Below are 19124 nucleotides of genomic sequence, written 5' to 3' on the forward strand. Positions count from 1 at the left end.
TACAAAAAAAAAAAAAGAAAAGATTCCTGCACACGTATTTCAGCTTTCTGAAATACCTTAAGCCAGGAATTGTGGACACCAACAGGCAGTTGGATATCATAATTTCACTGTGAAGAAAACTAAGTATTTGCCAAGGCCAGGCAAGAGAGGGCCTAAGATTAAGGAACAGCAAAAATGTCCATGGTGTTGTTCACTGAAAAGTCAATAATTAAATGAGCCTAATGCCCAGAACAACAATTACAACAATCAGCAACAAATAAAGAAGACAGTAATAAACAATGGTTATGTCTTGCTGTGTTGCATTTCACCAAAAAGTAGTGACCACAGTTTCTATGCTGTTCATTTTATAGGAGCATACTTGCACAAAAGCAAGGGGTCACGAAGGCTCCAGTCAGAGACAAATCTTTTCACTCAATTTCATGTACTTACCAGTCAAACCAAGTTCCTCTTCTTTCTGTCAGATGGTGTACATATTTACAAAAAACAAGCAAAACTATATTAGTGAGACACACGCATTTTTATATCTTATATATAAGCATCTTTTACTGAAAGATGACTTTTTACGTTAGTCCAGGAGGACACTATACAATAGTTCTCACAAATTTGCCTAATTTACAACCTCAAGAATATTGTAAAATCGGCAAGTAAAAGTCAGACGTTGGAAAGTCATGCTTCACCCAAGGTGATGGGTTAATATTACCGAATGATAATGCTTCTTTCAAACCTCGTTATCAGTCTTCAATTTCTTTCCAACTACTTCTGACACTTTGGATCTTTTGGAAGGAAGCAAGACAGTTATGGATTGATTCTGACTGTCTTACACTGCGTGTGGTTCACTGACAATGCAAGACGACACAATTTTTGCTTGTCAGAATTTTCCAGTGTTTGAGGTGCTCCTACCAAAATTATTTTAAAGCTTGTATAGTGTCCACCCGGTAATACGATTATTTTAGAATTACAGTCGATCCTCAACATTTGCATGTTTAACTTTCGCAACTTCAAGCTTACGTGTAATTTTATTAGTGACTTCATTTTTACTTTTGCATTGACAACTATGCATATCACAGGCTTCGCGGCTACGCAAAGTAAAAAAAAAAAAATTAGGTGTGATGTGCACAAGTTTGGGGAGTGGTCACTATCCATCCTATCGTTGTTGAGTAACAAGCTTCCCATGCATTCTTTACTTTTTTTTTTTTTAAAGAAAACAATAAAAATAAGTTTTGTATTGAAATTATGCCCCCAAAGCATAGTGCAAGTCCTTCGGGTTCAAAGCCCAAGTGTGCAAAATCTAGCAAGAAAAGAATCATGTCCTATAAACTTTGTGCCGGAAAGTCATCAGCTGCTATTTGCTACAACCAGCTGTCTAACAACATCAAGACTGCTGATCCAATCATTGATCACCGCCTCAAGGGTAAACATCAACTTGCCTTTACTATGCTGCAATACTCAGAGACCCTTAAAGATCTCAAGTGGTGTACGGAGCAGACACTGGTGACAGATTTCAGCCAGTGTGTCCTTTACAATCTCCAACACCATCTGCCATCCGTGAATGACAAAGTGTAAGAGGTGATGTCGAAACCTCATCAGTCTCGGCATTTTCTGACAGCAGCAACAAAAGCTTTTTTAGTGAGATGTTTGCACAAGAGGTCACAGAATTCTAGTGAATGACAGAGAGAAAAATTGTTTTGCATGTTCCAATTGTATTTTATATACTCCATGTTATGGGTTATTTCGTGGTTACTATGCTATGAATAGCACATATTGGAAATAATGTTTATTTACATAGAATTCTGTGCAGAAAAGTGTATTTTAATAATCTGCAGTAAAAGTTTTTGCTGGTAACAAAAACTTAACACTATTCCCCATAGATTCAATGTATTTACATTCAAGTTTTTCATTTTTGCACCATTTTCTGGTAAAGTTAAACAAGTGGTAGTTGAGGATTGACTGTACAATAATACTGTATGATGACACTCATACAGTAAACTTACATTTGAGCCACCAAAAAAAGGCCCTTGAGCGTTATGTGCTCCATACCAAAGATGGCAATACAGTAAAGATGCCAAAATATTAAAAGACATTAAGAACAAAGTAGTCCTTATCAGTCTTTTTGTTGTATATAGTACCTTTAAGAGTGAATTCATAAAGCATTTAGTGTCATAAGATGCTCTGTTGAACTGTTACATTTTGAGATAAGGCAGGTTACATTGCTGACTCACGGTAACAGTCAAGGTGAGTCCAGTTGTGCAACCACTAAGCAACACTCTAAAATTTGTCTTCAGCAAAGCTGAAAATAAGAGAGCATCAAAATGCAATAATCTGCCATGCTCCGGGACAAAACAAGCTAGACAACACTGTCTACTTGTGCTCAAACATATTAGCTTTAGTTCACTGCAAAATTACATCTACAAACAGATGTGCATCTTTACAGTGAGTTAGCAGTTTAACAGTTTAGGCATGGTACAACATTTAGGGAAAAGGACTGATGTAATTTATTGGGAATGAGTGAAGACTGGGCCCAGCAACCAATAAGGCAGAACTCATAACTTGCAGTTGCAAAGAGTAGGGGCATTACAGCAACCAAATGCACATTCATTTGGTATTAGCACAGATGGAAGAGCAGAGACCATAATAATCTATAATGTTTATAGAAACATGATCTTCAATAAATATTTGAACATTACATCTTTAACATTGCAATGTCTAGAATTACTTCGAGACAAATATGCAAGATTTCCAGTTCATGTTTAAGTTCCTCAAAAAACATCACTGCCTGTAATATAAACACTCTGCTTGACCAGCTGGCAGCATACTGAAACTGCCTGTGAAAACAAAGACCAGCATGTTAACACCAAAATCTAATTACACTATACAATATGACTGAGAGCACTAATATTATAATATTTTAAACCCCATTAAAAATAAAGCAAACAACCACCAAATACAGCAGCTTGAAAACATATTGCGCTCTAAATATACAAAAGAAGACATTCTTCACATTATTTGAAGTGTTTAAAATAAAAGAAAAACACCAACTCTAGACTTATGACTGAAGTCCTAAATCCAATAAACCATATCTACCAAATCACCCTGAAATAATATCTATAATACTACAGTCAAAATCTGGGGTCTGCAAAGCTAAATGAAGAAAATGACCCTAATCTCTTTTGTCAAACACAACAAATGAGTATTTAAAGAATCCTACAAACAAAGAGTATATTTTTTATGCGGTGTGTAGGCTGCCAAAAATGTACCAAGTTTCTGACTTAGCCAACAATTACTAAAAACAAATTCCCAAGATCAAAGTCTGTATCAGTACTAAAAAATAATCGTGCATTTCTTTTTTCAGTTTTTAATTTAAAAATATACATACTGAAAAACCAGAATTTAACATAAAAAACTCATTTCTTTTGCGTTATATTTTTAAGTAATTAAACTGTCATAAAAACCTCCTACCTTTTTGTGTTTGCCACCCATCACATGGAACTGAAGTTGAGAAATAGTGTTACATGTTACCTTGCAAATCTGTGATTAAAATATAAAAATTATTAATTTATAAATACATAGGTATATGTATTTTCAAGTTCTACAAGCACTTTAAACCCACAGATGTATGGAAGCCAAATAAATTAAGGATAGTATGCTGTTAAAACTCTGGCCACTTAAAAAGTAATATTTGCTGCTGAGAACAGAAATTACACAAAAAAGATTTTTTTTTTGTTTTTTTTAAATACATATAGACATTTTCATATAAATCATTAAAAGTTGGATGACAAAGCAAACCGAAACATTAAATGAAAAAGCAAGTGAAATTGAATCCATCTGTTGAGGCTTAACTGCCTTGACATTACACCACAAGCATTGTTCTCATAAAACAAACTTACACTATGGTTAAAATTAGATTCTCTTACTCAAACGTAATGACAACTATTGAACATTTATGTTTTGTAGTGGGTGTATTGTGTAGTAGGAGCACCATGCAGAGCTGCAAACTACAGCCAAGCTTTTGACAGAGTTTATGATGAGTAAATTATGTCACGCAAACATATAACCAGATTGACAAAGCAGTGAGTTGCTTATGAACTGGATAACGCACTAGACTCACAACTGGATCCCCCTCAATACAAAGATGATGCCAAGTGTATTTGAAAAGAAAGCTGCACGTGAATATGATGTGCACTTTAGTGGTAGCTCAGGAAGATTCAAGCTTTTTAAGAAGTACTTTGAATTGCACAATGTGAAATTGAGTAGTGAGGCTGCAAGTGGAGATGCAAAGGCAATTGAAGAATTTGTGGAAAAACTGGACAAACTTACTAGTGAAGAAGTATATTTGCTTGATTTAAGTGTTTTGGTTAATGACGATAACCACTTTACAACTACCTTCTTGTAACTACATGTGGTCAATAAGTGTTTCACACCTGTAAATGTAGGAAAACAAGGAGGCAGTGCTTTCCTGTGTTTACAAGAACGCAGCAACAAGTAAACAGATGTAGCTCAAATAAAAGAGAGCCCGGTAGGTGGATATGGTGGTCTGGGAATTTTGAAATCAATGCTGGATTAGGGACATATCTGAATCATTCTTGAACATGACCTCAATGAATTTTGACCAAATGGTAAATTTGACAAAACACACACTGCTTGAAATACAGAGTGACTTCTCACCATATGTTTTCATTTTCACTACTGAATTGGAAATGGAAAGCATTGCTCAAAAAGCACTGGTACAACCAACTAAAGTTTAAATGACAAGAACGAACCAATTTCAAAAAACAAGCCTTAATATAAAATTTAGATTGCAAACAAAAATGAGACAATGACAATTAAGGCTAAATAGTTAAAAATCGCTGAAAGTAAAATTGACTATATCATTTATTAATTTTTGTTTAAAAATTTCACTCTGATTATTATTCTTGGTTCTCCCTTTATATCCTACAAGTTAAATCACATTACAGTGAATACCCAAGTAACAAAATTTTCAGAATAATGAATACCTTTTGTGAGCCCAGACAAATGTTCATAGAACTTCATGTTAAATAAATCTCATTTTAACGAAGTGTAAATCACTGTACAATGAATTTATATTCATCTGTCGTAGAGGCCTCATGTACCTACGAGCCACCTTGACTGTTAATAGAGGCATGTTTCCCGCGGAGGTGAGTCGCCATATGCAGTGTGTAAAACAGTTTGCGAGGGGTATCCCATGGGACCCTTAAAACAATCCTTTACAACCGAGGTTAAAACACAATGAAGTAAGCAGTCTTTAAAAACCGAGTTTTCGGTTACGACGCACGACCACGTGCACCATAGCAAACTGTTTTAAACGCTACATACAGCAATTCGCATCCACGACAAACATGCGTCTTCTTCACTCACGGACAATTATATGTTACTCTCTCCAGAGTTCCATCTTTTCATTCACTTTCTATTTTATTCTCAAACCCTCCCTTTTTAGACAACTGTGTCTTTCCAGAAGTGTTCAACCATCAATAAATAATTATGTGGCGTTTGTTATGCCGCGGGTTCACTATTGTGTTGTATTTTGCTCTCTACAGAGTTCCATCTTTTCATTCACTTACTGTTGTATTCTCACACCAACCCGTTTCAGACAACCGTGTCTTTCCAGAAGTGTTTAGAATTCAATAAATAATTATGCACGAGATTGAGAATGTGTCTACCTGGCACAGAGAGGCATGGGTAAGCTGTTGAACCCCATTCGGGCTGCAAACCGTGGAATTCCCACTAAGTGCAACTCATACGCTCCCACTGGTTGCGTACCTACTCTTTGTGCACACCCCCCTTCCACCTCGCTACTACCGTTGTCGGGTGTCTTGGTGGATTATATTTAGAAAAGCAGCCAACGACTCAAGTGACGAGTTGGAGGTGGGCACATGAGCGGGCAGTACATACTGAACAAGAATTCAGCAGACTAGCATGACGGAGGGAGCTGAATGGATGTCCTTCTCTCCTCCTGTTCCACACTCCACGCCGTGCACCCCCTTCCATCCGTCTAGCAAGAGAAGGCGCGATTGCGGTCCGCCAGTTTTCAGTCACGGACGATCGTGTGTTGGTTCGTTCCGTGCATTGTTACAATGTTGCTTTTCTTGCTGATTTATTACATTACTGATTTTTCAAATGTTAATTTACTCCCTGTGCTTAAAAATCATTAAAAAAACAGCCCGATTATGCGGCGTATGGTACGCCGCGGGTTGGCTAGTTATAAATAATTATGTAGTCTGTCTACTGTTAGCAGTAACGAAGATCAAAGATGGTGCTCCGATTCACACAACTGGTTTACATTATGTGTGCTAACACTGAAAGGTAATGATAAATTATTACATTTTGTTAAGCTGCATGGCTCCTCTGCAAAACGTGATTATAACTTTGTTAGTTTTATGACATGCCATGTTCTCGAAGTAGAGCAATTGATTATATTGGTGGACAGAAGCCAGTTAAAGTGTTTTCAGCATCTTGGTGGATACCTTGTGAATTGTACCAAGCTTTGACAACAGAAGGAAGCAACAATAAAAGTACATCTGCTATTTTCTTCTTAAACACCTGCTGTGATTATCATGATGCAAATTGCAAAGCTGTACGCATTCTCTGACTTCTCAAGCCATGGGCTCCTCTAAGCTCTAAAATAATTGATGCTTACAAAGCAGGAGAAGGTTACAAGAAGATAGCAAAGCATTTTCATGTAGTTGTTTCCTCAGTTCGTAATATTAAGAAATGACAGGTAACAGGAACAATGGAGGTCAAGTTGAAGTCTGGAAAACTTTCTGAAAGAACTGGTCGCTAGATTGCTAGAAAGGCAACTAAAAACCCCTGTTTGACTGCAAAAGCCCTTCAGTAAGATTGACATACTCTGGAATGGGGGTGCACTGTTCTACTGTGTAGCGACTCCTGAACAAATACGACCTTAATGGTAGAGTCAGCAGGAGAAGAATATATTTCCTGCATCCTAGCCAAAAAATTCAGCATGTTAAATTGCAAATGAACATCTAAACAAGGCTGATGCATTCTGGAGATAAGTCCTGTGGACTGATGAAGTCAAACAGAGCTTTTTAGCCACAATGTGCAAAGCTATGTTTGCAGAAAAAAACAGAATTCCATGAAAAAACACCTGTCCAACTAAGAATAGGAGTGGATCAATCATGTTTTGGGCTTACTGTATGTTGCAACCTGTGGCACTGGGCAGAGGAGAAAATCGATTCAAATAAATAACAGCAAATTCTGCACACAAACATCACACTAGTTATAAAGAGGATGGGTACTACAGCAAGAAATATTTTTGCTTTAAGGCCCTTTTCATTTTTTGGTATTTGGCATCTATGAATGATGGAAATAAAAATGTAACCTTGCTTAAAATAAAGAAATGTGTCATCTTTAACTTTATGCCTTTTACTTATCAGTTCATCTTCTGCTCACTTAACTATTCACAGTAGCAGATATTTTAAGTAAATGTGTCCAAACTTTTGCATGACACTCTAGGTCTTATCTTGAAACAGTAATGGGCCTCTCAAACATTTCCTTGATGGCTGTTACTTTCATTATTTAACATGGTATTGATGGGCCCAATTACAATTAATTACTGACCAAGGTAAAGATCAGTGACATTACCTTTTGAACATGAGCCAATTCCTATAATGGCTTTTCAACTGCATGCATCAATTCATTTACACACATAAGTGTATACAGACTCATTCCTTTAGAAACGTAAGCACTAGTTTTGAACAATTTTTTGCTAAAATGTAACACAAAACTTCAAGCAATACATCTGTTCTCCATACACATTGGACCATGTACTGTAAATTAGTTAAACTTCCATTCCTTTCTCTTAATTGTAATAGCCAGGGAGTTAGAGGTATTAATTAGTTTTGGAATTTCAGATAAGTCTCTTCAATAGTCCCATTCCAAATGTTAAAAAGATACAGTTAACTATAAATCTAAAATTTAATTCACCTCTAATAGTAATAAAAAAAATGGTAATTCCTTACATTTATATAGTGCTCTTCTCACTATTTAAAGTGCTCAGCTCCACCACCTATAATAGTCAATATTTTTTGTAGATACATGTCCATTAACATTCCATTGTTTAGGGAAAACATTTTGTGGGCAAAGATATGAGATTTTCCAGCCACAGCTCCTTCCTTGCCATTCTCTCATAAAAGCCCTACTCATGGAACAACATGGACATTTCTATGCACACTTAGTCTTAAACCAATACCACTACAAATAAAACTTTTTTAATTTGTAAATTGTTTGAAACTTTTGATATGATTGATTTGTCAAAATGAGCGAACTTTGCGTATCGAAGAAGCAAAAGCAACTTTTTCAAAGAAATGCATACAGTATATAAGTATAGATTCCCATTCATATACACATAATCCTGTTCATGCTAACAAATATTTCCATATACATACATACATTTGAAAGATACCACCATAACCACTTACCTTACAGAACTGTTCTTTAGACTTGGCTCCAGAAGTACTCATTTTGAACCTACACAAAAGAAGATTTAAAAAACATGAGACAACTAATGAGAAGGAAAGCTGGAGATAATGGTGCCAAAACAGGTAAAATAATGAGGCTTGATCTTCTATGGATTAAATTTCTTGATACCGACTATGACAGCGTAACTACTTAGTTAATCTGAGGGCTTTTTAATGCTGAAAATGTGACGAAGTAAGACAATTAAAAAAAAAAAAAAAAAAAGTCAAGTTCTTGAAAGAATGATTTACACCAATCTACTCATATAGTGGCATGTCAAATACAAAGGGCATGTCTAATTGCAAATATATGCAGCATTCAGCCAGGCAAAACTGAGCTAATGGGACCTGTGTCCCTCTAAGATAACCAGGGGTCTCATGTAGAAACGGTGTGTGCGCACAGAAATGTTGCGTAAGAACTTTTCCAAGTTCAAACCGCGATGTATAAAACCTACACTTGGCGTAAAGCCACGCACTTTTCCACGGTACCTCATACCATGTCGTACGCAAGTTCTCCGCTCGGTTTTGCAAACTGCCGGCACCCAGCGTCAAAGCAATGCTACGATTCCTGTGCGTTTACTCCTTATTTTCCTGATGCGGCTTTATAAATACACTGAAACTAACCTGTTATATAAGGGATCCAATTAGAATACAGTCGGTTTTGGTATTTTTAAACTTATGCTTTTTATTTTATTTTTGTTTAAATAAAACACATTACTTCACAAATCCCCTAGATGCCACATTGAACTCTTTCTTACGTAACATACTGTAAGTGATGGCAAACACCAATAATAAAACATCTTCTTTCCACATTTAAGCAAAGAGTCTAGGTTCACTGGGTTTTCAATAAGATTTAAGGGAAGAAAGATTAATAAGACATACAATTTGCTAATGTTGCCTTTTGATATAGTACAACCAATAGTCATGTTCAAATCATATTTCGATTAAATTTATATTACAATGTGCATTGTAATTTGATTATTCCTAACTTAATTTTAAATTGTGGAGTCTTTTGTTTTTGTAGGAATATTCTGCCAAGAAAGAAAAAAGGTAAGGGACAAGCAAATACTAAATTAGTATTTTGTGATCATTGTGAATGGATGCAAAACTGATTCAAACAAAGTAAGCAAACAGGTTGATGCAAAGAAGCTTTTCCCAGATGGGTGATGTTAAAAATGTATTTGGTTTTATTTAAATTTAACATTAAACGTTGTATAATAAAATTGTACCCAAGAAGCTGGTTAGGTTTGCAGATGACACCAATCTAGACATAATAGTGAATACCATATAGTGTCATCAGAATCCTTACTGAAGGATCTGGACAAAGTTCAAGTTTGAACAGATATAAAACAGATTTTAACATAAATAAATGTCAAAAGTCTTACACATATGAAGGAAGCAGTGATTCCTGACATTATTACACACTGTGGAGTGTGCAAATTAAAATGTATACCTTAAGAGATGAACTGGAGAGTCTTGGTGCATTCATCCCTGTAACTAGGCTTGGAAAATTAGCAAAACCGAGAATGAGAGGGCATGAGCCTGCTACTGCGTCATACAATATCTACACAGTTGCAGTAGAAATCAGAAGCCTGCTTCATCTCTTGAGCAAATGGAGTTCACTTTTACTCAAGTTGATAAGTTACTGATTTTGAACTCCTGTCAATCATGAAGAATCCACTGAACAGTGTCATCTCCAGGCAGAGGAGTAGCTTCAGTGACAGACTTTTGTCACCGTAATGCTCCACTGACAGACTGAAGAGATCGTTACTCCCCCACACTATGCAACTTTTCAATTCCACCTGGGGGAGTAAATGCTAACATTACTCAAAGTTATTGTCTGCTTTTACATGCATTTTTATTATTATTTAAATTAATATTTTATTTTTTTTTGTATCAGTATACTGCTGCTGGATTATGTGAATTTCCCCTTGGGATTAATAAAGTATCTATCTGTATCTGTAACTCAGTTTGCAGCTGATGGCCAGAACCCTGAGCAATTTCTTAACAGCGGCAGTCAATATCCACATGCAGTTTAATGATTAAGATATTCAGTACGTAGTGTCAAATACAAATCAATGGAGACTGTAGATAAATTACACAACACACTTGTAAGTGGGTGTAGTTTTGGTCTTCGGATTACAAAATGATAGAAGAGTGGTAAAGTAAGTCCAGACATATTGCTATTTGATTGCTTAGAATGAGTCAAGAGGGGAAATTAAAGGATCTTAATGAAAATTAAGATGTAATATGAAAGAAGTGTTTACAATTATGAGGGTAATTATTAGTAGCATGGATTATAAGCAACTATTACTTTAAAATAAGTTTAACGTATACATGGTACAGACAAAAACTCCTTGTAACCATGAATACATGCAATACGTTTCCAAGCAATTCAGGAAAAAGTGCTTTGAGGAGTTTCAGATATTGACCTTGTGATATTCTGCAAGTATCTTCTGAATAAGAATTGACAAGTTACGCTGGAGTGAATAGATTATTCTCATCAAAATAGTTAGGAGGCTCTTCTCAAGTGTAAATCTAAAAATGGGAAGGGAGAGCAAAGCATTACATTATGTTTTCCCCAATGGTTACCTTTTACCAGTATCTGAAAATCTGAACTTTCTTCAACATACTTTGTTTATTGTCAATGCGACATGATAAAATGTATTACATTTTACATAAATATTTATTTCAAAAATACATTAATATGCTACTAACATAGCAGTTGGCAAAATGTGTACATAATTTCTAGAACTTTAAACCTCACATTATCTGGCACATGCATCTTTTAAATGCTGCGAGAAACTGGAATAGACAAGGTTATGTTTTTTCCAACCACTTGTTCAGTTTCAGTGCAGACTACAAGCAAGAAATACAACAAATAAAATAAAGAAGGTATATGGTACATTGTACTGAATAGGATCCACCTTTTGCACAATACAGAACCTGCTGCTTCTTATTGAGTGCACATGCATTCGTTGTCCATTATAGTCTAAAAATCTCTACATACACAAGTAATGCACTCTCCAGGGTATACTCGTAAGGGTTACATGTAAATGAGTAAGAAATGTTTGCTTTGAAAAGCAGCAGTATAAAGCAAATAAAAACTCAAAGCTGCAACTGCGGCAGGAATCAAACTGCTAGAACTTGCTGAGATGATGTTGGATGTTATGAGGGAGGTGGTGATTAGAGGAGAACTCTAGAAAATGAAAAACTCAAATTTTGTAATACACAAATCAGATTTAAATAATGTATAACGGTGTATGAGATCCAAATAATGTAGAATGCAGGAATCTTACTTTTCAAGCAAGTACTAGAATTTATCTATATTAAGGCAAGAAATAAACTATGATCAATAAAATTAATTCGGCCTTGGTGGTATAAGAGCATTGTTTTATGTATATATTTGTAATAAAACCGAGGAACTGAAGCAGACATGGCCACCAGTGCAGCAAATGCTTTCTTACTTTCATTTCTTATAAGCAACAAGTGTTTTTTCGGCTTTTTTCAGAATTAACGAAGCAGCTGAAACAACAAACTCAGCATTAAAAGGTAAAATTAAAAATCAGTATGGAATGGTCCATACAGTACAGAAATGTAAATTTCACTTACTAGTGATACTACAGAAAATCAGTGAACATAAACTTATACAATCGATTGCACTTTACAATAATAATATATGCACAAATGTAGAATAAAATGAGCTGTAAATTAAATAAAGTCCACAACTTCAATAATATTTTAGCCAACAAGCTGCAGAGATAGATTGGAACGGTATATTGGACTGCGTCAGCGAGCATCAGCAAAGGTGGAAAATGATTAAAGGTTATTAATATACATAAAGGTCATTCGTCTGCATCTTTATGAAGACTATGCTTTTTTTAAATTCATTTTTAATTCGCCATGCTACGTTGTGCATTTTACCTTCTCTTCTGCGTTGAAATAACCCCTAATCTTTTCCCCTTGTTTAAGTAACTATATTAAAAACTACTTGTGCAAAAATATTGCGAATTAAAAGACCTGGTCTCATGACTAAACGGGGCAAACTACAAAAATCCCGTTTAATCAATCAATTTCTACGATTGTTATCGTTGTACATACCGTAGTTCAAACCGTTTTTGAAGCGAGGGGGTGTACTGGACCAAACACAATAGGCCTGCAGCCTGAAACGAGACAAACACGAAGCAACTTGTCTGAAAATGATCGGTCTTTTTTTTTCAGAAGCTAATGTTACATAATAGGCTACCACGTAATCAGACACCATGCTAAAAATCATAAAATCAGAATCTGCACCGCATCACCAAACATTTCATTTACATGGGAGTTAAAATTACTGAACATTACGGCACTCGACGGAAGAACATTTGTCTGTAATTAAAACGGCTTTCTACTCTTTCAATCACTCATACTACTAAAATGCTATTGCAAACACTCGACTTACTATTTCTACAATATACGGTATACCATCAGCAACTCACCATTGTTTTTGGAAGATAATAAATTAAAAGACGAAAGGCTGCAGCAATGCCCGAGTGAACGCAAAACTGCAACTACAAGGTTTACAGTGTGTTTTTTAATTCGGAATTATGGGGTTTAGAAGATAAATAACCTGGCAAATCTTCATTTGTCATACTTTATTTACGTACATCTGACGCAAAACTGCAACTGCTCTGCTTAGTGTGTTTTTTAATCCTTATTTCAGAATTATGTGTTTTAGAAACCGAATAATCCGGCACATCTTCACCTGCCATACTTGTAGTTATTTACGTACGTCTAACGCACAATAGCACGCCCATTTATGTTTCGCGAATTCGTTTTTTCACTTTTATCAACACGCAAACATTCACATTCATGCGAAAACGTATATAACACAATTTACACCTCACCTTGTAAATTAAAATAGCCTGTATGGCGTATTCTTCAGAATGTTACCGCTTAATTCAATTTCTAGTCACCACGCCACACTTCTTCCCCGGAAGAGCAGGCTATCCCGTGACCTTAGCTCACATTTCCTCTTCCGGGTGCTTTTTGTTTCTCACCTCCGGTCTCTCCTTTCATATACGTATTCATTCGTCTATAAAGCTGATGTGATTAAATCCCATTTCAAAATGCATACATCAATCAGTTGTGTTGAAATCAGAACATTCGTTGTGCCTAATTAATAGGAATTTAAAAAATGTAATATATTAGCACAATTTCTTATTCTCCATCAGTATATAATAGTATAATCTGGTCATACTATGTGATCATTTTACACTCATAAACTAGATGTGCACCAACCTTGATCTGGCATCTTTAATAAGTCAGAAAACCTGCCTGTTATGAATCTGCTCAGCAGCTGCAAGTCGCTATACTGCCTGTAAGTGTCATTTTGGGGAATTCAGATCAAGAATGCAGTTCTAAAGTTTAAAATTTTATACAATAAGCAAAACATTTTAAATTTTGTACAGTCATAAAGTAACTGTGAACTTTAATCTCCGTAATCTATCAACTTTCTTGTCTGATTAGTCGAAGAGTTGATTGTTATGACAGAAGTAGGGGCTTTTTAAAAAAAAACGATTACGTCCAGTTGTTGTGGGATGCATTGCACCTTTTCTGTCATACATTATTTGAATCTGATTCGTCTAATACAAGATTGTGTTATTGATGTTCCAGAATTTGCTCCAGCTGTTGTGGATCCAATAGATATCTTAAGACAAAAAAGTCACAAAACAAGCATAAAGGGTTAGGGCTCCAATGGTGATCCTCGTATAATTAAAGATGTTTGCGCAAATAAACAAAAGATTGAATTATATCCAGAGCTATTGTGGAGACACATCTTCTCAGACGTAAGTCCTTTTCCACACTCAGAGATTTTTCTCTGAATGGACGAATTCTGCTGCCAAAATCGGAAGGTTTATCAAAGTTGGTACACACATCAGCCGTTTTGGATGTGGCTTTGACTGAAGTAAACACCAAATGATTTAATTTTATAACGAAAAACAAGCCCCACTATTTAAGGAAAGACATAATATGTGGACCCCAAAATAAGGGTGGTTTAAATGCTTTTAATTTTAAAATCTATACTAATAAAAGGCAAAGCCCTCACTCACTCACTCACTCACTCACTCACTCACTCACTCACTGACTCATCACTAATTCTCCAACTTCCCGTGTGGTTGGAAGGCTGAAATTTGGCAGGTTCATTCCTTACAGCTTCCTTACAAAAGTTGGGCAGGTTTTATATCGAAATTCTACGCGTAATGGTCATAACTGGAAGCAGTTTTTCTCCATTTACTGTAATGGAGATGAGCTTCAACGCCGTGGGGGCGGAGTTTCGTGTGACATCATCACGCCTCCCACATAATCACGCAGTACATAGAAAACCAGGAAGACCTCCAAAAGCGCTGAAGAAAACATGCATTATATAATTGAGAAGGCAGCGAAACAATAAGAAGCGAGCGAGTGACATATACAACCATATTCATGAGTTCTGCTACTGAAACAAAGCACGATGTAAACCTACACTTTAAATTAAGTTCATAGACAGGCTGCCGCTGGCGTTTGTAATTTAGTGCCTGCCCATTAAAGGCTGTCCGTCAGCGGCAATCCAATAGCAAACTCCCACTAAATATTCACGGGTGAACGACTGTGCTTATGCAGAGGAAGATGAGATGGTCAGGGTGGTGTTTGAGAGAAAGTTTTAAGTGCCAGGACTAAGGTAACATTAAATACAGCCATGGACATAGCACGAGATGGCACCAGCAGCTCACGTGAACTGACGCAGTGTACAGCCAAAAAGCAACAATTCCAAAGAGCGCTGAACAAAAACCGAATTACACAATTGAAAAGGCAGCAAAAAATATGAAGCGTCTGATACATACAAGCATATTCATAAATCCAGCTACTGCGGAAACAAAGCACACGGTGGAAAAAGTCAATGTCCCGCTAAAGGAAGACAGTGTAAAAAACCCGTGCATGCAGTGTGTCAGGTCTCAGATAAAGAAGAAGACGAGCTGTTTATTGATGCAGTAAGAAACGAATCGATGAAAGAAACCTGTCATCTTTACAACGATTGACAAACACGGAATGTAACTTGAACACAACACATCCTACAAATACGAACCTGATTGAAAGAAATAATGATAATCAAATCCTTGATGACAGCAACACTCAGTAACACTCACAAAACAAATACTGTATATTGACAGTCATGTTACGTTATTTTTAAAATGTTCCCTTTTCTTTTTCATAGCTTTTTAACACACTACTTTTCCGCTACGATACGCGGGTATATATATATGTATATATATCCCAATCTACATACTCGAATAATGGATACTTTATTCGCCATCAATGATTGTTTTGGTAAAGCCATACTCAGTGTATTCATTAGATGAACGGTAAAAAGTAAGAGCGAGGGGAGGATGACTTATTGAGGCATGCAGGCTGTAGTGCGCGTCAACTCTATCTGAATTGCGCGATCACATTTGAAAAAATATATCTTTTCAAGTTCTATTTAGTCCATATGTGTCAAACTCAAGGGCCGCGGGCCACATCCGGCCCGGCATGTAATTATATCCGGCCCGCGAGATCATTTTATATACTGTATTATTGTTATTAATGGCCCGGGTATATGAAGCGCTGGTAACACAATAAACTACAGATCCCATAATGCAGCGCTTCAGCTGCCTTGCCGAACACTTACCGCGTTAATCAAGTCTAGCTTATGATGCTGCAAGTTATTGCGAAGCTAGCTCACAAGATGCTGAAGAGAAAAGTTGATTCTGAAAATAGAGCCTTTAAAAACCGATGGGAGGCTGAGTATATGTTTACTGAACCCGTGTGTCTCATTTGTGGAGCTAATGTGGCTGTAATTACAGAATTTAATCTAAGACGGCACTATGAGACAAAACATCACGGTAACCTGAAAGACCTGAATGCAATGCAGAAGATACATAAAGCAGAAGAATTAAATAAGAATCTGACACTTCAGCGGACGTTTTACCGTGCACAATCACAAAGTGATTTCAAGTGAAGCTGCTTTTATGGGAGACACAAATGCACCAGTGCAACTTGCCCCACTTTCCCTGTTGCCAAGTAATGTTGAACCAAGTCGTCACTACGGTGTTCCCAAAATACGCACTTTGCTGATAAACTGAGCGCACTGAGTTTGCACGGCGCTTTGGTGACTTTGAAGAACAAAAAAAGTCCGTCTACATGCGGCTCGAACCTTGTGCATGTTTGGTAGCACATATCTGTGTGAGAAGCTTTCTCAGTGATAAAGACTAACAAAACAGCACACAGGAGTCGCCTCACTGATGAGCACCTGCAATCCATCCTGAGAATCTCCACAACACAGAACCTCACACCAAACACAAACGAACTTGTTGCCAAAAAAAGATGCCAGACGTCCAGCTCTAAAATGACATATGAGCAAAGACAACTGAATGATTTGATTTGTTATTGCTGAAAGGAACACATTTTATTTATATTTCCAGGTTTTGTTATGCAGCATGTTCATATTTGAATTTGTATCATTTTGACAGGATATATTTTTATGGAGAGCAAAATCTTTTGGGATATTTAAAATCTAAGTTTATTTTTTATAAAATTACATACGAGTAAAGAAATTTGAATGTTTGTTCTTTTATCGTTTACTTTATTTTTAACTTGTATAATTTAGACAGGATATATTTTTATGGAGAGCAAAATATTATAAGTTGTTTAAGGTTTGAGTTGATTTATTCAGGAATAATATTTCTGTCTGTTTTTACAATTCCTACCAAAGATATTTCTGTCGACTAAATAAAAATTCCTTCTATTTAAAATTTAAATAGAACTTGAACAAATACGATAGTTCATAATATCCACGCTGACTTGCACGTAAGAGCGGGAGTTATCCGTTGTAACAAGCAGCGTATTGCACTGATACGAAATAGCTGTGTGTGGATATACGTAGATATGTATGTATATGTATATATATGTTTATATATGTGTGTGTGTATGTATATATATATATGTATAGATATGTATATATATATGTTTATGTGTGTGTGTGCAAATATATATATGTATTTATATATATATGTATTTATATATATATATATATATATATGACAGCAACACTCATCACTCACAATAGTGACAAAACAATTACATTGACAATCATGTTACGTTATTTTCAAAATGTTTCCTTTTCTTTTCATTGCTTCTTTAACACACTACTTCTCCGCTGCGAAGCGCGGGTATTTTGCTAGTATACTGTATATATATATATATATATATATATATATATATATATATATATATATATATATGCCAGCAACACTCATGACAATGACAAAACAATTACATTGTCAATCATGTTACGTTATTATTAAAATGTTTCCTTTTCTTTTACTTCTCTGCTGCCAATCGCAGGTATTTTGCTATATATATATATACAGATATATATAAATATATATATATATAAATAGATAGATATGACAACAACACTCATATCAATGACAAAACAATTATATTAACAATCATCTTACGTTATTTTTAAAATGTTTGCTTTTCTTTTTCATAACTTCTTTAACACACTACTTCTCCGCTGTGAAGCGCAGGTATTCTGCTAGTATTAAATATATATGCCAGCAACACTCATGACAATGACAACACAATTACATTGTTAATCATGTTACGTTATTATTAAAATGTTTCCTTTTCTTTTTCATTACTTCTTTAACACACTACTTCTCCGCTGCGAAGCGCGGGTATTTTGCTAGTCTCTAATATTATATTTAAAATTAAATGTATACAACATTTTTCTCAATACATTTTTCTCAATAATAAAACACAAATTTGGCACATATTTCCCAATTTAGTCTTTAAACATTTTGGGGGGATTGGAAATTCTTCTTAAATGCAACTTTAAAAAAATAAATAAAAAAAATAATTCATAAACAGTTTCTTTCAGTTTGGACAGTAATTTATAAACATAACTTTTCACTTTATAGATATAATCTATACTAATAAAAGGCAAAGCCCTCACTGACTCACTCACTAACTCACTGACTGACTCACTCACTCTCTGACTGACTCACTCACTCACTGACTCATCACTAATTCTCCAACTTCCCGTGTAGGTAGAAGGCTGAAATTTGGCAGGCTCATTCCTTACAGCTTACTTACAAAAGTTAAGCAGGTTTCATTTCAAAATTCTATGCATAATGGTCATAACGGTTGACAACGTTCGCCATGTTGAACTTTCTTATTTATGGCTCCATCTTCATGAAATTTGGTAAGTGACTTCCCTGCGCTAACCAAAACCGATGTACATACTTATTTCAGTGGTATGATGCCACTGTCGGCCGCCGTATTGAAGTTTCCAATGTCACTAATTCTCCAACTTCCCATGTAGGTAGAAGGCTGAAATTTGTCAGGCTCATTCTTTACAGCTTACTTACAAAAGTGAAGCAGGTTTCATTTCGAAATTCTATGCGTAACAGTCATAACGGTCAACAACATCCGCCATGTTGAACTTTCTTCTTCATGGCCCCATCTTCACCAAATTTGGTAGGCGGCTTACCTGCGCTAACCGAAACCAATGTACGTACTTATTTCGGTGGTATGACGCCACTGTCAGCCTCCATATTGAACTTTCCAACG

General features: G+C 35.8%; 1 protein-coding gene across 5 annotated transcripts in view; it reads right to left on the reverse strand.

The window, feature by feature from the left end:
- The window catches only part of si:ch211-197h24.6, a 38142-nt gene extending 24641 nt beyond the window's left edge, over nucleotides 1-13501 (reverse strand). The window contains exons 1-6 of one of the 5 annotated variants that reach the window (XM_039737499.1): nucleotides 13376-13501; nucleotides 12591-12652; nucleotides 10922-11027; nucleotides 8454-8502; nucleotides 3457-3525; nucleotides 430-454 (exon numbers count right to left, since the gene is read on the reverse strand). In XM_039737499.1, coding sequence (XP_039593433.1) covers nucleotides 430-454; nucleotides 3457-3525; nucleotides 8454-8495 — 136 coding nt within the window. In that variant the 5' untranslated portion in view covers nucleotides 8496-8502; nucleotides 10922-11027; nucleotides 12591-12652; nucleotides 13376-13501. Of the gene's footprint in view, nucleotides 1-429; nucleotides 455-3456; nucleotides 3526-8453; nucleotides 8503-10921; nucleotides 11028-12590; nucleotides 12653-12967; nucleotides 13069-13375 lie in introns of those variants that run through there. The other 4 variants (XM_039737498.1, XM_039737500.1, XM_039737496.1 and 1 more) reach the window with 4 other exon arrangements.
- Nucleotides 13502-19124: the final 5623 nt, after the last annotated feature.

This window comes from Polypterus senegalus, chromosome 15 (assembly GCF_016835505.1).
Source record: "Polypterus senegalus isolate Bchr_013 chromosome 15, ASM1683550v1, whole genome shotgun sequence".
NCBI lineage: Eukaryota > Metazoa > Chordata > Cladistia > Polypteriformes > Polypteridae > Polypterus > Polypterus senegalus.